The sequence below is a fragment of the Octopus bimaculoides genome, chromosome 5 (assembly GCF_046866305.1).
Source record: "Octopus bimaculoides isolate indiv1 chromosome 5, ASM4686630v1, whole genome shotgun sequence".
Lineage (NCBI taxonomy): Eukaryota > Metazoa > Mollusca > Cephalopoda > Octopoda > Octopodidae > Octopus > Octopus bimaculoides.
The window spans coordinates 100,520,735-100,545,090 of NC_142932.1; the positions used below are offsets into that span (position 1 = coordinate 100,520,735).

At 34.1% G+C, this 24,356-nt stretch overlaps 1 protein-coding gene across 15 annotated transcripts in view; it reads left to right on the forward strand.

The window, feature by feature from the left end:
• The window catches only part of LOC106868342 (protein Aster-B), a 261,093-nt gene that overhangs the window by 35,049 nt on the left and 201,688 nt on the right, over positions 1-24,356 (forward strand). For 4 of the 15 annotated variants that reach the window (XM_014913551.3, XM_089352770.1, XM_014913555.3 and 1 more), the window contains one exon: positions 21,265-21,309. The exons of 8 other annotated variants lie outside the window; for them this stretch is intronic. In XM_014913551.3, the coding sequence (XP_014769037.1) occupies positions 21,265-21,309 (45 nt within the window). The remainder of the gene's footprint in view (positions 1-21,264; positions 21,310-24,356) is intronic. 3 more of the 15 variants (XM_089352768.1, XM_089352769.1, XM_089352771.1) reach the window with 1 other exon arrangement.

The window sequence follows — 24,356 nt, forward strand, 5'->3', positions numbered from 1 at the left end:
TGATGATGATGATGATAATGGTTTCTTGTTTAAATATAAGGAAAGCAATATTGAGGGGAGGGTGTTTGTTGATTAGATTGACTCCAGTACCAGCACATCATCATCATCATCCTTTAACATTCATTTTCCATTCTTGCCTGAGAGAATTGTGAAAGCATTGGTAAAAATATATGTTATAATATTTGTCCCAGCTCTTTGTATTGTGGGTTCAAACCTTGATATGGTCAACTTTGCCTTTCATCTTTTCGAGGTTGAGAAAATAAAGTACCAGTCTAATAGTGGGTGAATGGTATTAACTAACTATCTCCCATCACAATTGCTGGTCTTCTGCCTAAATTAAAATCATCAAATCATTTTACATCTGTTTTCCATGTTGGGGGTAAATAGGATGGTTTGACAGGATTCATCGAGTTGAAGGACCATGTTTTATTTGAATGTTTCTTTCATGGCATACTGTTTATGGCTGGGTACCCTTCCTAACATTAATCTCTTTACTGAGGGTACCAGGTACATTATCATCATCACCCCAGCATTATCATAGTTGCCTTGCTATAAGCAAGACTAAAGAACCCTCTCAACCCCAACATTATCACTGTATGAATCACTTACACTGTGTCACACAATTTTTGTCCTTCGTAGCAACTGTTATTTCCTACTTGCATACCCCTAGAAAGTATTAAAAAATGGCTGATATTTCCTTCAAACTTTGCTTTTGTTGCATTTATTCAAATCCTAAAGAATCCCTCTCAACACATGGGTATGATGCTCCCTCACTACTCCTGCTCAAGGTCACAGATGCATATATTATCAGCCACTAAGGAACATGTTCAAGTGGTTAAGGTCAAGCAACTGACAAACAAATCTGTGGTATTGACCAGAATATCTTCTATAATGATATTTCTGTTTCAGCAACTCAGCACTGAATGTGTTTGAAATGTAATGGAAAATAGGTCAGTTTCAAAACATTGATGTCCAAGGTACAAAAGCAAAGTTTGAAGGGAATAGTAGTCATTTCCTTCGATTACTAGATAATTAAAAAAAACTTAAAAGAATATATATATTCTTTTTTATTCTCTTACTTGTTTCAGTCATTTGACTGAGGCCATGCTAGAGCACCGCCTTTAGTCGAACAAATCAACCCCAGGACTTATTCTTTACAAGCCTAGTACTTATCCTATCAGTCTCTTTTGCTGAACTGCTAAGTTATGGGGACATAAACACACAGCATCCGTTGTCAACTGATGGTGGGGTGGACAAAAACAGACAGACACACAAATATATATATATATATATATATATATATATATATATATATATATATGATGGACTTCTTTCAGTTTCTGTCTACCAAATTCACTCAGAAGGCTTTGGTCAGCCTGAGACTAAAATAGAAGACACTTGCCCAAGGTGCCACGCAGTGGGACTAAACCCCGAACCGTGTGGTTGAGAAGCAAGTTTCTTCCCACACAGCCACTCCTGCACCTATAGTAACAAATAGGAAATAACACTTATTGACCAATGACAAAAAAGAAAGAAAAGAAAAGAAAAGATGTTTTGTTACGCAGTCTTATTAATGACCTGCAGAGTTTTTGTCGCACCTGCACTATTTGGATTGCCTTGCAGCTTGTTAAATGAAAGAGAGCTTCATGATAGATGGAACTGATAGTAAGAGTATGGTAAAAGAGGAAGAAAACAGAGTGAACAGTATTGGGATGGGAGTAATGGAGGCAGAGGAGTTAGGAAGGGGAAGCAACAATAGTAATAATCCTTTTTATTATTTTTTTTATAGGCTCAAGGCATAAAATTTTGGTGGAAGGGACTAGTCAAATATGTTGACCTCAGTGTTCAACTGGTACTTATTTCATCAACCCTAAAAGGATGAAAGGCAAAGTTGACCTTAGTGGAATTTGAACCCCTAATCTAATGAGCTGGAAGAAATGCTGCTCAACATTTTTGTCTGGCGTGCTAATGATTCTGCATGCACACCACCTTAATAATGATAAAAATAATATTAATAATTATTATTTCTGCTATAGGCACAAGGCCTGAAAATTTGGGGGAAGGGGCTAGTCAGTTACATCAACTCCAGCACTTCATTGGTACTTTATTTTATCAACCCTGAAAGGATGAATGGTAGAATCAGTCTTGACAGAATCTGAACTTAGAATGCTGCTAAGCATCTTGTCCAGTGTGCTAACGAATCTGCCCGGTTACTTCCTTAACAACAACAACAACTACAATATTATTATTATTATTATTATTATTATATAAGAGCAGTAGCATGTTAAAATTGGTAGAGCATTGGATTGTATGCTTTGCACTATTTGTCAGTATCCCTTTATGTTTTGAGTTCAGATTCTGCTGTAGTAAACCTTGCTTTTGTTCCTTTGTATATGGATATAAAATATATCCAGTCAAGTACTGGAGGCAATGGTTTTGATTTTACTCTCTTCCAAAATTTGTAGATTTATGCCTATATAGAAATTGATTATTAGTATTTTTATCTGTATAGGATAGTGTTTAAATGGCAGAAATAGTTTGGGTTAAATAACCTTTCAATGATTAGTTTTTGCCTCTCAAAATTCAAATTGTAAAGTTATCAACTTTGCTTTAGTCACTTTGGAATCAATAAAATAATTGCTTGTAATACATTGAAGTTTTAACCAAGTTTTTACCAATTTTTGATTGTGATAAAGTTAGAAATCATTATTATTACTATTCTTTTACTCTTTTACTTGTTTCAATCATTTGACTGTGGCCATGCTGGAGCACCACTTTTAGTTGAGCAAATCGACCCCAGGACTTATCATTCTTTGTAAGCCTAGTACTTATTCTATCGGCCTCTTTTGCCGAACTGCTAAGTTACCAGCATCGGTAAATATACCAGCATCGGTTGTCAAACGATGCTGGGGGGACAAACACAGACACACAAACACACACACACACACACACACACACACACACACACACACACACACACACACACATATATGTATGGCGGGCTTTTATCAGTTTCTGTCTACCAAATCCACTCACAAGGCTTTGGTCAGCCCGAGGCTATAGTAGAAGACATTTGCCCAAGGTGCCATGCAGTGAGACTGAACCCGGAACCATGTGGTTCATAAGCAAGCTACTTTATTTCATTTTAATTTGCCATAAAGGCAGTACACAGAGAGTAGCTACGGGCTGGACAAAGACATTAATGAGATGAGATGAATGGTGATTAATATGGTATTAATGGGAGAAGACAGGAGCCGCCCGCCAAACTCTGCTTCTCTAAATCAATGTTCTTTTATAAATTTACACATAAATTTACAATTTGAGGCTATAAACCTCTTACTTTACAGTTTCAATTTCAACTGTCTTTGAAATGAGGCACTTGCCTCTTCCACTTTTCTTTTTATGGGCCACAAGCCCTTTCAATATGAGGCACTCGTCCTCTTACATTCTACCGCCCGACCAGACTCCGTGCTTCACTTAAGCACCTCGCTGGTTCTTCATCGGGCAACTTTAGCAAAAAGCGGAAAGTATCTTTAGGGAAGGAATTCATCACCCTGCACAAGTCTGTCTCCCACACGACCTCCGCAGTCACCTGTGGAGGCCACCTAGGGTCCTTGGTACAGGTTAGGATCCCTCTCGTCCGACCCTTCCTGGCAAACTTTTTTACAACATTTTCAACGGACCCTCCCTTGTGGAAGAGGACTACAAATTCCTCCTCCTCATAGGTTGAGCCTTCAGTTTCTACTGTCGACGGCACAATTCCCACCGACAGGCCTTCCTCCGTTCGTGGCACAATTCCCACCAACGGAGCTTCGGGACACGCCGGCGGTGCACTACCGGGCTCAGGCCGTGATCCGTTCTTCTTTTTCTTCTTTTTTTTGGAGGCCACTGGAATAGGACGCCCTTCCACCTTAGCCAGAAGGTCCTCCTCCTCGCCCACAACTTTTGGTGAGCAACCATTGTTGCCCACCTTTCATGAACTTAGTCAACAAACATGAGTAACTTAACAACAAAACAAATTATCTATCCTACAAAACTACGGAAAATGTGGGATGAGTGGTTTAACAAAAAGCTCAAGAATATGTATCTAATATTACAAACATTTTTATGTTTTGAAGTAACTGTATGTTGATCAGCCTTTGAGATCATCATCATCATCGTTTAACATCCGCTTTCCATGCTAGCATGGGTTGGACGATTTGACTGAGGACTGGTGAACCATTGCTCTTTATTCTCACATTATATATATTGCTCATCATTACCATCATCATCGTTTAACGTCTGCTTTCCATGCTAGCATGGGTTGGACGATTTGACTGAGGACTGGCAAACCAGATGGCTACACCAGGCTCCAATCTGATTTGGCAGAGTTTCTACAGCTGGATGCCCTTCCTAATCATTTTTATTAAATGCTGACATTACATTCTGAATTGTTGAGCTGAGCACTTTTAGAGCGTTATCTGCAGATCATTTTCAATGATAAAAAAAAAAAAAATAGAGGAAGAAAAAGATGTTGTCGATTGGGTACTTTTAGTATATATCAATATCAGGATTTATAACCAGTGAATGCACCAAGTTTGGCATGGGAACAAAATTTTTATTACGCTGAATACATTTAGATATTTAGTATTCCAGGTGACAGATGGTAGATAACACATATCAAAGAATGCCTTCTCCTTACCAAGTGAAAAAAGAAATTACCATATTGATCTTTTGTCAGCATGGAGTTAAATCAAATTTGTCAAAAACATAAGATATACTTGAGCACCTAGAAACATCATGAACAACACCAAAAACTATGATTTATAGCATTTCTTTATGATAATGTTTCATCTCCTACTACAGAATTCTGTACCAAGATGTGGTTTTATTTTATATTTATTACTTTTGCACTTATTAAAATCAATAGTGTTCATACAACAAAATTGATGATGATGATGATATATATATATATATATATGTATATATATATCTGAGTTGTGGTGGTTTTTAAGTTTTTAGATTTTGGGAGTCAGTAAGTAGCAGCAATACTAGGATTTAGTAGATTAATCTGTTCTAAGAATCTTATCATTAAAATCTTTTAGAGGAAGTTCTTTGTCAGTTTCTGATAAAAATCTTGAAAACATGAAGGAATTACAAAAAATATCTTTGTTCAAGAGTTGACAAATAGAAACAGCTCTTTGCATACCGGTGATATAATTACTGTGTTAACAGGTTAAATGTAACACCTTGTGAAATGAATCCTTTTCATAATGGAACTTAGAGCAGTATATATCAACATCACCATTATTTTTCATGCTTTGCTTGCATGGGTCAAACAGAATTTGTCAAGGTAGATTTTCTACAGCTCAATGCCCTTCCTTTACCAACCCTCACCTTTTTCCTAGTAAGTTAATATTCCCCTTGACCAAATAAGTTTTCATAGAAGAATGGAAATGAAGGTCGTCATTTGCATGTTGTTGGCATCTGTTTACTACTATCATGTGATCTCAAGGCAAGGAGACAATAATACACACATACATGCCAGCATGGAAAATGGATGTTAAATGATGATGATAACAACAAAAACAATGCTGATGATGATGCTATATATATATATTATTTATATAGATAGGGTGATAAATTGAATATTAATTCAATTTAAAACCAAGTGCCTAGCATATAAAAAAATCTGAAAATTCAGAAAAAATTGTATTACACGTGTATAAAAGATTACCACTAGGTGGACATCCAATATGCTGGATCATACTAGCTTCATTTCTTTTGAGCCTATGCATGTCTTCAGCAGTCACGGCCCATGTTTCACTGCTGTGAAGCATGGCAATTCGTACACATGCATCGTACAATCTACCTTTCACAATGAGCGAGAGACCCTTTGTCACCAGTAGAGGCAGGAGCTTTCTGAACTTTGCCCAGGCTATTCTTATTCTAGTGGCAACGCTCTCTGAGCAGTTGGGTCATTGATGACCACTTTCTAACATATTGGATGTCCACCTAGTGGTCATCTCTTATACACGTGTAATATATATATATATATATATATATATATATATATATATATATATATATATATATATATATATACATATATATATATGGGGTCGGATGCTCAGAGATGCACATATCATCAGCCATCAAAGGACATGCTCAACTGGTTAAGGTCAAACAATTGACAAGCAGATCTGTGGTATTGAGCAGAATATTTGTTGTAACCATCTTTTATACCAAGACAAAACAATGTACATAATAACACTTCCAGTTAGTTAAGATCAGAAGCCATGAGAGCTACTGTCTGGTACTGCATCAGGGCATTTATTATTTATTGTTGTTGTTATTGTCGTCGCTGCTGCTGCCAATTTCAGAAGCTCCCAAAAAAGTTATGGGCACTACCTCCTGAAGAAAAACAAAAATATTCCTGCTGATTCAGCAGAATGGAACAATCTTCCTCATACCTAATACATTCTTATGAGCATATCTTTCTAATAACTTTCTATTCTCAGCTTGAATAGCATAAAGCTATTTTCCTTTTTCATCTCTTCCATAAACATATTTATGTTATAATAGCAACTCTTTATTCATGGTTTAAGTAGGGTCTAATCTGGTGAGGTATTTGTGGGGTGTAATTATACTTTTGAGTAACGTCTTGCTGTTATATTTTCCATAAAATCTTTGTATTTTCATAGATAGACCCCTGTTGTAAGGTAGAATTTTATCAGATTTAGGAATCATATAACATGATATTCCATATTTCATTAAGAAGTTATTGTTCAAGTGGTATATAAACATGTAATTTTAATACTTGAGTATTCTTTTATTTGTTTCAGTAATTTGACTGCGGTCATGCTGGAGCACCGCCTTGAAGGGGTTTTAGTCAAACAAATCGACCCCAGGACTTATTTTTTTTAAAGCCTAGTACTTATTCTATTGATCTTTTGCCAAACAATTAAATTATGGGGATGTAAACATGCCAGCATCGGTTGTCAAGTGGTGATGGGGGGACAAACACAGACATAAAGACACACAAACATAGATATATATATATATATATATATATATATATATATATATATATATATATATATATGCATACATAGATACACACATATAAATACATATATATATACATACATACATATGAGTGTGTATATACATATGACAAGGCTTCTTTCAATTTCTGTCTACCAAATCCACTCACAAGGCTTTGGTTGGCCTGAGGCTATAGAAGAAGATATTTGCTCAAGGTGCCACACATTGGGACTGAACCCAGAACCTTGTGGTTAAGAAGCAGGTATATGCATATCTTGATGCAAAATTTTATCTAGAACTTTTATCTAAAATGAAAGATTTTCTGGGGTTCAAAAAAGTGAACATGGTTTCATTTTTGTTGTTACCATCAGTTGTTAACATCAGTTCTAGTTCCTTTTTGTTGTTCCCATCCATAAATTACATTTCTCTTTTTGAACAGTGGCCCAAATGTCATGCAGGTATTCTATTGATTGATGTGGGCCACTATATTTAACACAGTTAAGGAACTGAAAGTTTATATTCATATGTTATATTGCTAAACTTCATCTGTCGGCTGTTTTACTGTGCAAAACTATTTTATTTATTTAAAGGATTTGGTATTAGTTTAATACTCTCTGTAATATTGATTTCATGTATTTGAACAAGGCTGCAAACGTGCAAAGAATGGATACTGTCAATTGAATCCTTTCATATATACCTGTCATTGATCATGGAGAGAAAAGGTAAAGCTAAGTAACTCTATTGGGAATTGAAGTCAGAATATAAAGACATACACCTAAATACTGCAAGACATTTTGTTGAGTGCTCAATCATTTCTACTACTTTATTAGCATATTTTTAGTTATATACTACTTATACTGAAGAAATAAAATTCCTGAATATAAATTTAAAAAAAGACAAAAAAAAAACAAACTCAAGTTGGTTTCTTTTGCTGATGTATAAAGCATAAAATTTAGCTCTAGCAGTATGTTCAAGGAAGTGATTTGTTCTTGAATGGTACTTAGAAATATATTCATTGAGAACAAATTGATTTGTAAAGGTTTCTTTGAAAATATATTGTATTCAAAATACCTCTCCAAACAATTAACAATAAAACATCTTCAGGCATGAGCATATTCTTATAATGTAAAGTTACTTCTGATCTGTCTGAAGAAGTAGATGCTACAGAATGCAACTTAGATCCATTACTGCAAGCCATTGCTTTCACCTACATACATCCATATAAACTGTGTGTGTGTATAAAATCTTATGAAATATTTTATGTACATATGTAAACTTTTAGGCATATATATTTACATATCAGATTTTATATGCATCCACACAATTTTTGTATATGTATGTATGTGTGTGTGTGTGTAGAATATATATATATATATATATATATATGCATACTTACACAAAAATGCTGATGTGAAATTTAATTTTTAATGTACTGAACTATTTAATATTTTAACATTGTGAGATACCTATCTTTATATTTGCTGAGTTAACACGCAAAAAATTCAGTGTTTTTAAAAAGAAATGCAGAAAGTAATTTTATCATATTTTTGTAGATCATTATTTGAGAAAGGTACTCAGTTGAATATATCACAAGTAATCTGTTTTCATTTTACTTTTAATGAAAACATGACACATCTAATCAAAGTGTATTATAAAATACTTGTACACTTATATCCCTCAACTGTCATTATCATCATATCATCAAAAAGATGATAGTGGCAGTTGTTGCTTAGTATCTCCAGTCAGCTCTGTTTAAGTACATCTAATTCAAATATGTTAATAATTTAATGTTTAGAAGGAAGCTATAGCTCCAGCAAACAAATTATCATTATACTGTACATTTTGCATTTTGTTATATGATTCTAAAGTGTGGTTGTTCCGGATATTGTGGTATTAGTGCTTAGGTCATATCTTGATGGGCTTAGCTGTCTTCAGATAGTTAACAGTAGTTTTGCAGGTTTTGAATTTATTTTTCATATTAATGTCGGTTGTCAGCTATTCAGAACAGCTTTTGTTTTTTTTCTTCCATCTTTAACTCTCTTTCGTTAGATTTTTGTATTTGGTCTTTTTTCTATTTTAAGCTAATATTGTAACGTGCATATCTTTATAATGTATATAGCAGAATACACTCACAATTGTAATGCTATTTTATCCATTATATTTTGTATATGGCCATTTCCATTATTGATCACTCCTGAGTCTATTTTTAGTGTAACTAATGCACTCTCTCAGCTGTTTCCATATGACCTACCAAATTTAAAATATTTTTTGTTTAACCATATAGATATAGATGTATATAGATGACTTGCATAACTTTCATTATTACAATGTTTGCTTTTATATTGATGGTAATTCATACAGAAGTGTTGAATTTAGAAAAAAAAATGTATAATCATGATTATTACAATTTTAACCTGAAATGTAATAAAATACATTTTTAACCTTGACATTGGATTCCTGTCTTGAAAGACTAAATGGAAACAGGTGGCAAATTTGAGCAGTAGACAATCAGCCTTAGTTGACAGTTCATACTTTTAAGTAGCATTGTGTTATATCTGTAGCCAAGACACTTAACTCTTAATGTTTGAGTTCACCTAGCTCTAAGTATATAATTACAGGATTTTTCTTCAAACCAGGTCAGCCCTGATCAGTCAGATTTAACACTATGATTTTAAGTAATGTTTTTGTGACTGTCCTGATTTTTACCTAGTTCTCTGCCTAGAACTACATTACCAATGTGCTTCTTTGTTTTTTTTAAACTGTAAAGTGGGATTTGAGGAAGATTTGACCACTATTTCTTACAGTTTAGCAACCATGCACAGACTTCATTAGTAGTTTTGATAGTTTATGATTTAATTCAGCTGTGTGCAGAGACAATACTATGGAATTGGCAAGTAATTTGTTGGTTTGTAGTGCTATGTTGCTCCTTTCCAGAATGGTCATCAACTGGGTTTTTGAATTGCTTTTTTGATCCTTAAATGAGGCATTGGCCATGGAGTAACTGGTCATAAAGACTCCATCAAAGAGGACACAAGTTAAAAATATGCGCTACATGGCCTATGCCATCTCAGAGTGGTATTTTTTGTGCAGTCTTTTTTTTACTACTATGTGGAATGTACTGAGATGCACTGTTTCCTTCCTGTCCAGGAACAGAGTTGAGTGAGCAATTTCTAGGCCACTCTTTCTTGGCCCTTCCTTGGCTGGGGTGAGTAATACACTCCCTAAATAGGAATGCTAAGTCACATTTTGAGAGAGATACTCGGGAAAGCTGTCATTATGTTGTTGATATGTTATGTTCTAACTAGAAGCACCCTACACATTCAGGCTTGCTTCTGTTGTTGTGATCAGTCTGACAGTGATTTCCATCACTGTCAGACTGTTTAGGGATCCATGATGTTGTATCTACATTGCAGAAGACAAAAACACCTATGTAAGACACCTGGTATAGGGGGTTGTATATTTCCTTGTGTAACTTTCTTCACTGCAAAAAAAGAGATTGTTGTGGTAAGGGTAGATTTAAGACCTCTTACCAGTTGCAGGAGGTTGTCTGAAATCTACTCTGTCAGAAAAACTGACAACCACATCTTGTGTTTCTCTTAGACTATAGTATCTTCCTGCACTTCATGGCTTCACTCGCAAGGCAGCAAGACAGTGTTTGATAAGTAATAGAACACATCCACCAAGGTGGGCCTGTACAGTGTATTTCTGGGGCTCACTGTTGCTCTGAAATCCTTGTCAATTTAACATGGTACTGCAAAGCACTTAGTTACCACACAGCTGCAGAGAGGCTTGGTAGGAGTCTTGGTAAAAGAGAGCTGTATGTTGGTAGTGAAGACTCTCATACTTGGCTGCTTCCTGGTTCACCACTTAAGCTAACCTGAAGCTGTGAGCTGTAAGTAAAACAGTTGTAGACCTATTGCACAGAAAGCATCACACCACCCTATTTACATACACATGCACACATGCATACATGTGTACATACACATGCACACACGCATACATATGTGTACATACACATGCACACACACATACATATGTGTACACATGTGTATGCATGTGTATTTGAGAGTATGTATATGTATGTATTAAAACACTTAAAGCTGTTTCTGTTTTACTACTGCCTCCTATATTGTTATTAGTATCACCAGTTAAATTCTCTTTCTTCTATCTTTTATAGGTTAGAAATGCATTACCCTCTTCTGTCATATCAACTATAAGTTCTAAATTTCTAATATGTAATCTGATAATTTGAGCCAATGACTCCTTTGAACTACTTACTGCCTTGGCTACCTTTTCCTTGTATATGCTTAGTGTACTTTTTCTCATTTGTGTAAACCATTACTGTTATCTCTTGTGGATGAATCGATCAAATGACTACAACATAATCACTTTCTTATTCCACTTTCATTCATCCTATTATCTTAGTCATATCTTCATCAACCTTATCCAATCGCCCGTGTCTCATTCACATTTTCATTTTATTCCTCCTTCACGAAACCACTGTTCAGACCTTAATGTGTAACATCTCAAAATCTTTCAAATAAAATCACAACCCATTTTTTAAAATATTAGCAAATTACATCCCCCTTCAAAACTTTATGCCAGTGTTGGTTCCATACTAGTACTGTGTTGTTAAGATTATAAAATGTATATACTACACCCAGGGTATTTCTATAACAGCCCTTAACTTGCATCATGCAAGCTGCAAATAACAGAATCGTAGAATTGAAGCTTGTTAATAATGTATGAAGCTACTCCCAAGCTATTTAAGATATCACCTTTGAAAAGACTCATGTGCGCATGAATGTGTCCACACACACGCACGCACGCACGCACGCACGCACGCACGCACGCACGCACGCACGCACGCACGCACGCACGCACGCACGCACGCACGCACGCACGCACGCACGCACGCACGCACTCTCTTTCTCCTTTTCTGTCTTGCACTTTCCTTGTCTCCCGTACATTTCACACAGTTTAAAATATGAAGTCTCTTTGTACTTGTTTCATTTATATTTAGGTGTACATTATTGACATTAACACACATACATGCACATATATATTTATATATGGCTTTGCACTAAAAATTGCTGAACGAAAAAAAAAAGCAAGTTAAAATTAGTTCCTATTAAAAAAGCACAGCATGAGATTAATAGGAAAGTGGCTGTTTAGTTTACAGGAAAGGAGTGGGTACTACAGTAAATATACCTACTAAATATGATGCCTGTTCTCTGTTACATTGATTCAATACTAATCACATTAAATGTACTAGTGTGCAGCTATTATAATAGGGCTAACTAAATTTACCTGTTTGAATCAATGCAAGCATAGTGATGGAACTTCAGTGTTGTTGATAGAGCTTTAAGAAACTGATGTATATAAAGAAATTAATTGAGAATGTATAAAAAGTATTGGTTGACATATGCAGAAAAATAACCGGATTAGTTCTGTTTGTATTACAACTGTTTTTCCATGCTCAATTGGGTTGGATTGATATGTTATTTGAGGCATTGTTGTACAGTCAGATGCCTTTCCTGATGCTAATCCTTACTTGTTTTTCACGTAGGGGTCACTTATTCAACACGGCTTTGAAAACAGGAAGTACCCTGACAATTTCCTAACTAGTGAAACTGACCACACTGCCCACTACACTTTTGGACAAGGGATCATAAGTGTAACCACACACACACATACATGCACAAAACAAAAGACAAAAACAAAAAAAATCAGTTCATAAGTTATTTAGTCATAAAGATTATTTGCCAACATAACATGGCAGTCCTGGTTTAGGACAAATGTTGCTGTAATTTAGCCCCAGGAGACATCATCTCCAGTTGGCTATACAACATGATCTGTGTCTTTATATTTTCAAACAAAGGACACAGATCATGTCATATAGCCAGCTGGAGACGATGCCTCCTGGGGCTAAATTACAGCAACATTTGTCCTAAACCAGGACTGCCATGTTATGTTGGCAAATAATCTTTACTCTAGAGTACTGTTGCTGAATATCTTTCGTTGAGAGATTTACAAATTGTAATTTTCATCATTATTTAGTTATGTCATCATGCATATATTTCATTAATAGTAATGTCAGTTATTTAAGGGAAACCTGATAGACACTTATGAGATTCTCCAGTTTTATTTTCTTTATATGTAATCTATGATCAAACTATGGAGACCAGTGAAAAGAAACTTGAATTATGAGTTCTTTTCATAGTTTTCTCTTTTGATGTATAACAATACATGTAAAGTTCTAAATAGGGGCTTCTTTCAGTTTCCACTTACTAAATCCATTCACTAGGCTTTGGTTGACCTGGGGTTGGACACTTACTCGAGGTGCTGTGCTGTAAGATGGAACCCCAAACCATGTAAATGGGAAGCAAAGTTCTCAACCACACAGCCATGCCTTTGCTTAACATAAACTCTAACATGATGAGGTTATAGTCCCAAATTCAAGGGAGCTAGTAAGGGTCTGGTCTGCAAGGGTAACAAGTAATCCAAGGGAGAGCTGGTAAAATGTTTCTAAGTTTCATTGCTGGCTCTTGCCTTTCAATAGATGATGTTATTGCTCTGACATTGAATGAAGAAGAAATGTGAGGAATGTCAGTGGGTACTGCATACTGGGTGGGTATTAGCTTCTTGCTGTATCCTGGTAGAGTGAGACCAAAATAAATATTGAGAAGAAATAGATTGGACTGACCTCGGAATATTACTTCAGAGTATCTGGATATATGTTGTTGCTACCCTATTCCTCTTAACTAGATCAGTTTTAAGAAAAATGCTAAAATATTGATGTTTATGGTGTGTGTATTTTGTTACGAAAACAGACGTACATTGCTTGGTCATGAGTAGTGTTACATGTAGTAAAGGCAGAAAACCTGCAGATGCCACCAATAAAAAAGTAAGATAAATACAAATGTAATGAGAAAAATGCTGGATATAAGGCCATTGGTATTTGTTTATATATATATATATATATATATATATATATATATATAATTTATTAATAAGGGTAGAAATTGATATTAATCAATTAAAACCAGTTCTCTTTAATATTTTTAACAGTCTATGAAGACACTGCTTATAAACCCACCTTTACTTAGGGTTTCTACAAATTAGACAGACTGATTAGTATATATATACAGGGTGTCCACAAAGTCTGGATACATGGGCATTAACACCTACTTCAAGAAACTATTATTTCTTATATTTAATTGTTTATGTTATGATTTTATTTACTTCATGTACCCAGACCTTGTCGACACCCTGTATATTGCATATAGGAGTCCACTTTTGCTGGTCATTCCTCTTATTTTTGTATGTTATATATATATATATATATATATATATATATATGCATGCACACTTGCATATGTGCACGTGCATGCACACACACACACACAATAGTGTGTTAATAATATCTTGTTTCCATACTCTACTGTACCACAGAATATATCTGTAAATTTTAACCGACACTATTTAATAGTATAATAGACTGATGTAAACATCTTATCTTTATATAAAATATCTTCATGGAAAGAAAAAGAGAGATCAGCTAGAATAGTTTCATTCCTATGTTGAGATTTTATTGATGACTGAGTATTCTATGTAATGCAAATTACATTTGCAAATCAGTACCATTGAAATAAAATTCATAATGTACTAATATTTAATTAATTGAACTAGTTGCAAGAATGCAATATACAGGGTGTCCACAAGGTCTGGGTACATGGAGTAAATAAAATCATAACATAAACAATTAAATATAAGAAATAATAATTTCTTAAAGTATGTGTTAATCTCCATGTGGGTACATGAAATAAATAAAATCATAACATAAACAATTAAATATAAGAAATAATAATTTCTTAAAGTAGGTGTTAATCCCCATGTACCTTGACTTTGTGGACACCCTGTATATATACTAATCAGTCTGTCTGATTTGTAGAAACCCTAAGTAAAGGTGGGTTTATAAGCAGTGTCTTCATAGACAGTTAAAAATATTAAAGAGAACTTGGTCACCGAAAAAATCTTAAAGCAATCTGGTTCATCCTTTTTTTTTCTGTACATGAAAATATTGTATGTAAAGATAAGTTGTTTACTTCTATCTATAAAATCTAGTGTTGATTGTAAATTTATAGATATATTCTATAGTACAGCATAGCCTTGAAACAAAATACTGTTAATGCACCAGTAATTTATTAATCATTCTGATTGATGATTGATGGAAGAAGTAACTGAGAAATATTTCTGTTTTGAGTTGGATATAAATTTGATCGTATAGCTTAAAGAAGAAATAACTTAAAGTTTGGATATTTGGAAAGATTTTTTTTTCCAATTCATATTTTCCCAACCAAAAAAGATAAAAATCTTGTACAAATTCATGTATATGTAAGCAAAACATGTTGAATTAACATAGATTTGGAAGAAGATGATAATGACAGTTGTAATTTAAACATCTAATATTGCTTTTGCTAGATAAATTATAATTATCCCAGACATTTCAGATCAATATTGTCGATATTATATCATTATATATTCAGCTGTTTCTGCTTTATATAAGTTCTCATCAGAGGTCATTGTTTATTGTCAGTAAATAAAGAACAGTGACTATTTCACTCTTTTTTCACAAATACACACACACACATAATACTCTTTTATTGAATACAACTTTGTTGAATGGTCAATAGAACAAAGTCCCTGATCTACATTCTCATGTGCACATGTATGTATATGTGTACCTGCATGTGTATCATCATCATCGTTTAATGTCCATACTGTCATGACTAGTGTATATGTATATTGTGACATAAGTATGCATTTATGAAAGCATGTATTTTGTGTAAATCGGGTATGCAAAACCTGTGACACTTGGTCCACAACTGGTGCTTTATGACTTTTTTGTCTGGCATATGCAATATCATGGTTAAATAAATATAATAACATTCTATTGAAAGTTTGTAATATAATATTTAGGCTTCACTTTATTTGAACATTCTTGTTTCTTTTTCTTTCTCTCAGTCATTCACTAATGTTTTCTCTTCATCAGATTTTTATGATTTATTTATGTGACTAAGCAATATTTCATAAGATCTGTTGCAAGGGAAAGATTGCCTATATGTGGTGAATGTAAATATATGAATATTTTTCTGTGAATATGCATGTTTATATATATACATATATCTTTTACCCTTTACCCTCTATATATATATTATCATCATCATCATTTAATGTTTGCTGTCCATGCTGGCATGGGTTGGATGGTTTGACTGAAAACTGGCAAGCCAGGAGGCTACACCAGGCTCCAATCTGTTCTAGCAAGGTTTCTACAGCTGGATACTCTTCCTAACGCCAACCACTCCGAGAGTGTAGTGGGTGCTTTTTACATGCCACCAGCATGGGGGCCAGTCAGGCGAAACTGGCATCGACCACGCTCAAATTGTACCTTTTACGTGGCACTGACATTGACCATGCTCGAATGATGCTTTTTACATGCCACTGGCACTGGCATCAGCTACATTTGAATGGTACTTTTTATGTGCCACCAGCACGGATGCCAGTCAGGCGGCACTGGCATCAGCCACAACAACGATTTCACTTGACTGAACAGGTCTTCTCAAGCTCAGTATATTGCCTGACAATTTGAAGGATACTTTTAAATGGGCCAGTTATGCAACACTGACATTGGCCATGGCTACAATCTCATCTGGGTTGCTGGGTCTTCTCAAACAATATATATATATATATATAATTATCAGCACCCATTTTCCATGGTGGCTTGGATTAGACAGTTTGACTGGAACTTGTAAGCCAGAAAGCTGTACCAGGCTGCAGTCTGATTTGGCTTGGTTTCTTAATGCTGGATGCCCTTCCTGATGCCAACCACTCCAAGAGTGTAGTGGGTGCCTGTTATGTGCCACTGGCATGAGTGCTTTTACATGTCACCGGCACTGGCCACAGCTATGATTTCATTTGGCTTGACATGTCTTCTTAAGCACAACAAATCGCTAAAGGTTTCGATCATTTGTCATCACTTCTGTGCGGCTCAATCTCTGAAGATCATGCTTTACCACCTTGTCCCCTGTATTCTTGGTCCTCTCTCTCTCTCTCCCCCTCTCTTTCTCTCTCAACTTCTCTTTCTTTCTCTCTCTCTTTATTTATATATATATATATATATATATAATCATATTACTGTCCACCATTCTTGCATAGATCGGACTAAATTTGTGTTGAGGTACATTTTCTACACCCTACACTCATAACCGATGAGGTGCCAGTTTTTTTTAAATGGCAGTGCCCCAGCATGACTGCAGCTCTTGAGCTGAAACTCGTAAAGAATATATATTAATAAAAGAAGGTAATCAGAGTTTAGATAAACACTCTTTATTGAGTGCTTTCATCCATTCCAAGAATGCATCATCAATTGTGGGCTGGTGAAAATTTTTTCCTTTCATATATATTTGTTTTCTTGGGTTTAGGAAAAAGCATGTTCTTTATCATTTTGAATCTATATGAATGTGTGGTGAATTTTAAAACGAAGCATGTATGAGATTTTGAGAGAGCTGGCTAGAGAAGGAAATTAAAAAAAAAAAAAAATTAAAATTACAGGAATGAAGAGGTATTTTCTGGGATAGTTGATTTGATGACAGGTCAAAAGAGGTCAAACTTTTTATCAACTGCAATAAATTGTCCATTTTTCTCATTAAATGACTGATAGACTTTCAGTTAGCTATTCAGTGGCTGCTTAGCTTCAGAATTCACCAAAATTGTTTGAGAAGACTTTTGTATGAGTTTGTGTGTGTGTGTGAGAGTGAGAGAGAGAGAAGGGGGGTGGGGGTGAGTGGATGTTTTTGTGTGTTGATTATGAGTTAATTTTTCCATTAATTAAAGTAACAGTAATAATATCATTAATGATATCCAGTGATTATTTAGTTTGGTTCATTTGGAAAAATAATTTTTTTTGTTGGAAAAAGACATGAAAAATTTTCTGAGTCACTGCTTTCCTGGAAAGTTCTGGGATCAAATCTTGCTTATGCATTTCACTTTTTCTGTATAGTTTCTATGACAGGATGTCTTTCCTATTGCCAAGCATTCTACAATGTGTACTGGGTACATTTTATTGCGATACTAGCACAGAAAGTTTGATATGTCCTCAGGAAGACTGAAGTCTCTTCTCCACCCTGCATTATTTCTGTTCATTTGCCAACTACTTTACTGAATGTACTGGATGCATTTCATTGAGGCAAGAAAGTAAGTGAGTTGGTAGTAAAGGAAGCTATATAATAATTCTTGATAGGGAGATTGAACAGAAATAGCATGCATGGTGTGATGGAGAAGAGACAGAAATAAGAGGAGGATAGAAGAGGGAGTGAGAAAGAGTGAGAGGAGAGAGGTAGTGATAGAAAAGTGAGTTATGTAAGTTTGAGAGAATGTTGGAGGTGAGGGAGAGAGAGAGTGATGGATGTCAATAATGCGTGATAGAGAAAGGTGTAGTGTGTGTGTGTGTGAGTGAGAGACAGCTTTGAAGATGGTTAATGGTGAGAGAATAAGATGATGATGGTCAACAAGGAGCAATAGGGGTAGAAGTAATGAGAGAGAGAGAGAGAGAGAGAGAGAGAGAGAGAGAGAGAGAGAGTGATAGTTACCAATAAAGAATGGGTAATGGTACGGAGGATTGTGTATAGACAAATCTAATATGATGTGATCCTTTGTTACACATACTGCATGGTTGGAGAGAAATAGTAATAGTAAGGAGGAATATGGGTAGGAGTGGTGAGTAAGTGATTGATGCTAGAGGAGTAGAGTGGTATATGGGGATTTAGCAAGAATATATGAAGGTGGGCTAAAATGTGATACTACACCTGTGAAAGGTTACTTGCATTAATTTCAGCTCTTCTTATTAGTAATTGAATTGTTTTGTTCCAGGTAAACTGACATCTGACTGTTCAAAGAAGACTTCAAAAGTAACTGGTAGTGATTTATCTTGAAAATAGATGAAATTCGGCATCATGGTGTTATTAAGTACCTGCAGAAAAAGGGTTTAGCCCCCAAGGACATCCATGATGACGTGCATGCTACATTAGGGGATGATGGTCCAGCTTTATCAACAGTACAAAAGAGGGCAGCTGAACTTAGGAGGGGAAGGGAGAATCTTGAATATGACCCAAGGTTTGGACATCCTGCAGCTGCCACTACTAAGGAAAACATAAATCAAATAGCCAATGCTATTAATATATCCCATGGAAGAGTTGAGAATATTCTGAACAAGGAACTTGGTATGATGGAGGTTTTTGCTCTGTAGATGCCACATTTTCTGACACCTGGTCACAAGCACACCAGCCTGGTCACGTCACAGGAAAATCTGACATTGTTTGAAGTAGTTCCAGCTGCTTTTCTCAACCATTTCCTAACCCAGGATAAGTGTTGAGGCCATCACTTTGAGCCAGAGACAAAAAGACAATCCACGCAGTGGAAACACTTCTCCTCACCTGCTCCGAACAAGGCCAAGGTCGTGTCATCTGCAGGGAAGGTGATGGCCTCAGTTTTTTGGGATGCAAAAGGCATTGTGTTTATTGATTATCATCAAAAGGACCACACCATCAATGGAGAGTAGTATACTAACTTGCTGAGGCAGTCATGAAAGGTTATCAAGACCCAAGAAAACTGATGAAAGGGGTCTTGTTTGATCAGGACAATGCTCATGGCTGCTGTATGTGACTGTGGATTTGAACTGGTTGATCCATATTCTCTTGATTTGGCCCCATCTGATTGTCATCTATCCCCCAACATGAAAAAACACTTGGCTGGGAATCAGTATTGCTGTGATGATGATGTCATGTCTACTGTTGATGACTTTCATGACCAACAGGATGAAAGCTTCTTCGCCAATAGGATCCAAGTACTGCAGCACCTGTGGAAGAAGGGGTCTGTTTTGGAAAATAAATCTCATTTTGTCCCATTCCGTGAGAGTGTCTTGGTCAGTGTACAAATATTTCAGCTAAAGTTCATAATAGTTGGGAGATTTCCAAATGTAGACAATATTGATTCCAACTACTGCTGTCATTACTAGTACCATCACCATTTTATAACCATTTTTTTTTAATGCTTTTATAGGTTGGATAGACTTTCTTCACCAAAAACAGCAGTCCTTTGTCATACATTATATGTGTACTTATTGTTAGGTATGTTTGTGTATGAGAAAACTATATTAGAATTTTTGATATTTCACTGAGTTTCAAAAGAACTTAGTATGTTGTATTTTGTAATTAAATTTATTAGCCTGAGGTTAATGGGCTACTCCAAATTAAATTTCTGCTTTTTTAAATTGTATCCACAAATCATACAAATATAAACGTCTAAAACTAACCATAAGGTAGTTGGTGGGAAACAACTGGGTTTCTAAACATTAGTCAGTTTGTCCAGAGAGAAACTACTAGGGATATAAATGCATATGGATGTTGTGTATTTGATAAGGTAGTCCCACAAGTTATTAGTACAGAGTAGATAGAAAAGAGCTAAACCAAGGAATATTTGGAATGACAGATTAGGCTTTAAAAACTTGGGCCTCACAAGCTAGAGACAGTTGGGGTTGCACTTTCATATTGGCCAGTCTGATTCCTGATAGACTAGAAAATGATGATGATGTATCTGTCAAAAATATTTATAAAGCTTTCTTTCTATACTTGCTTATTTCTTATATAACTGAATGGTATCAAAAATATATATGGTTTTGCTAATAAAGATGTAGATTTGTTAAAACATGTATGTGGATGATCTCTTTTATAAGCATATCTTAACATTTTGCTGCTTTCAGTTTGTTAAGGAAATTGCTTTCATGAACTTCAAAATCAATTTTTATTAGAATGTATATGGATCTAAACTCCTTTGTTTCTCTTTGAATTCAGATCTAGAGGTGTTGGATTTTTATCTTTAAACTTTTTTGCTTGTAAACACAGAATGCATTTTTTATTAAAGAAGGTAAAGGAAATGTGACAAAACCTTTGTGAGGGTTCTTGTCAGAGTAGGCTTTTTTTATTATTTCTTTACATTATTTTTCTTTAATGAAGGTCCTTTGAAGAACCTAATCTGCACAAAATACAATGAAATTTATTTCAGTTTGTTTCCATTTCTCTCAGATAAGTTTACATTACACATCTTTTCTGTTGTTAATTTAAAATTTTCTTTTAAATAAGCATTATATTTTTGCCAAATTTTTGATTTTCCTTTCTCTAGTTCTGTGTGTGAACCATTACTGATAGTGACACCGCCCACACCATGGTAAGTTTGCTGAAGTTGGCGTCCTCCCTGCTCCCTGTTTCCAAACATTTTTGCAGTGGTATTCTGTTCAATAGGCTTTCACTCTTTGTAGTCCTTCATTGACCCTTCTAGGAGTGCATCCAAACCAAATTCCCCCCTTACTTGTTTGATTTCAGTTTGATTAATAGAATATAAAACTATTCTCTTCATTGAAATGCATGATTTATCTTGTTCTCTTGTCCAGTGTTTTTCTGGTAAGTCCCCTTGTGTGGTACATTCCTCTAATTAATCTTTTTAACTCTGATATTTATTGTTATTTTATGTATTTTGCCATTCATTGAAGAAATGTTTATACCTAAATACATGCTTAGAAATTGCATGTCTTTTGACATGTATTAAATGCATGTGAGCCTAAAACATGTATATTCAGTGGTCAAGAAACAAAAAATCTTCTAAAATTTTATATTCAGATGATTTATTTCGGAAAAATATTTTAAATTGATGCATAGCTATTTACACCATCAATATAGATTATTTATGAATAACAAATTTGCAGTTTAATTTTAAAGGTTGCAAATATTTCTTTAAAAATATTTTTAACATTTCTTAAATATCATGTTTTTTAAAGTATATTTTAAATTTTTGAGAAAAAGTTTTTATTTTAATGCAGAAAACATCTAATATTTATATATTTTAATGAAATTAGAATTTTGAATTATGTATCTTAAGTAGCTTTGCTAAAGACTTGTATTAATTTTTAAAAAATATAAAACATAATACTATTATTGTTGAATATGAAAATAGTGGGAAAATTGCTGTTGTGTCTTTCTAACTAGTCAGCATTCTATTGCATAATGAGCATTTTCATTTCTCTTGAGATTGAAAAGAAAATCAGTTTGTTTTACTTCAAAACTTGCTTTTATTGCAAATCTGCTTTATAACTGCATGTTTAATTTTCCATACTGATATAAATTTTGATCGATTGACACAAATTCACATATTCATGTGTATTTTTATGGCAAGGTGACCATAGAAGAAACATTCATTTTGTTATGGTGTAGGATTGGTACCTAGTTTTTCAGCTAGATAAACTAAAATAATTAAAATAAGTACTGCATGTGGTTAGATTCGAAATCAGGATTATAAATCTGGCTGATTAATTATTCAGCCATTCCTCTGTTAAAGTTGCTTTTTAATTGATTATTGGTAAAACATAATGAAGCATAAATGCTTTTCTTTTTAAAATGTTTTAACATATATTTCCCATTCTAGTAGAGATTGAATGCTGTTCGTGTTTTTGGTTAACCCTTAATTGACAGCAAGTTTCTAGTTGGCTAAGGCAAGTAGTTTTTTGAATAACATGAAATGATGGCTATGACTTTTCAAGGTCTTTAATTCAACACTTCTATCATTTAGTCACATGTAAAGTAGATAAATCTTAAGAGATGGACAGCTACTTTCATCAACAGATATGCAGGGAAAATAATATGTCATAAAATTCATCTGATTTATTAACAGTAGTTTATAAACTCAAGAACTAAATAATTACTTCCTTTGAACAAGTTTTCCAAGCCAGCAACAAATGTTAATATGGTTTTAAAAAACTTCAGCATTTTGCTTCTCACTGAGAATTATCACAACAAAAAAATAAAAAGACTAATTTAAAATTTTGTATTAACAAGTTCTTGCATCAAATATTTGATTTACATAAATACATAAAAAATGATTTGGATGTGGTAATTTAGATGATATTTTGTTGAGCATTTTCTGCAGCAATTCCCAAAATGTATAAACTGAAATCTTTGCAAATATCTGATTAATTTGGCAATCTTTTTTTTTTTTTACCTGCCTATTTAACACTTTAATAGTAAATAGGTGAATCATAAGGTCTTAAAATTATAGGCATTTTCAAAATACAAATGATTCACTTTAGCATTTTTACCCAGAATGGCATTCAGTGACTTTTAAAAAATTACCATCTACTAAAAAATGCTTAAGACAGACTATAATTACAAGTATTTGAATGTAAAGTACTTCAATAAAAAATTCAACTTTTATATCTTTAAAAATCCTTAATATTTGTTGTGTTGGTAAAATTAAATCTGCTTTTGTTGAGCTGAAATATTTTAGTAATTGGTGGTCTGGAAATTATTGACTCCTCTTTTATTCCGGAGTTGCTACCTATAAATAAATAAATAAATTTACAGTGTTGAGTATAAATATATGGCTTATGCATTCTGCTATTATCATCTCGAGTACTAACAGATTTTTTTTTTAATAAGGAAGTGGCCTATCTGGTTTAGAAATTAATTATGACAATTTTTGTTCATCTGTACAAGTGAATGTATCTGATTCTCATATTCAGCCACTATCTTTGGGTTTACTTTTATTAATTATGCAATCCTAGTCTTTCTTTTATGATATAGCACCACTCAGTATTCATTCACAATCATCCTACTTGGTTCTCTACTCATTCTAAATCTACAGTAGTGGTTAGACTATGCTTCACTAAAGAGGTCGACTGAAACCAATACATGTCTAGAGCTGTCATAGATCTAAAGATTGATTATCTCCTCTCTACCCTTCATATTTATTTAGTTTTGATTAATTAAAATTTTGAAGTTGTCTCTTTCTCCTATGTTATTTTTTTCATATAAGCCATTTGTCATTTAGAAAATGATTGGTTTCATCATTATGGATGTAATTTTAATTCATTAAATTTTTTTTTTTACTTACTAACCATATTTAATTCTGATGATTTGAAAAACATTGCCATATCATACCTGTTTATATTTCCTCTTTTGATTTTTCTAACTTCAGTGTGCTGTTCACTTAAATATTTTTTGGATGTTCATAATTAAAAGTTGAATATTCAAGGAAATGTGGTTTTAAACACACCAATAAAACACAAAATTATATTCATTTATTAAATGTTAAATACTACAAATAACATGCAGAAGGAAAATGTTATTATATCCTCTGTGCATCTTTGCTTCTTTTATGACTGAATTAAAACAACCTTCTAAAATCTACTAAATCTGTTTCTCTTTCTATATCAATTTGCAGAA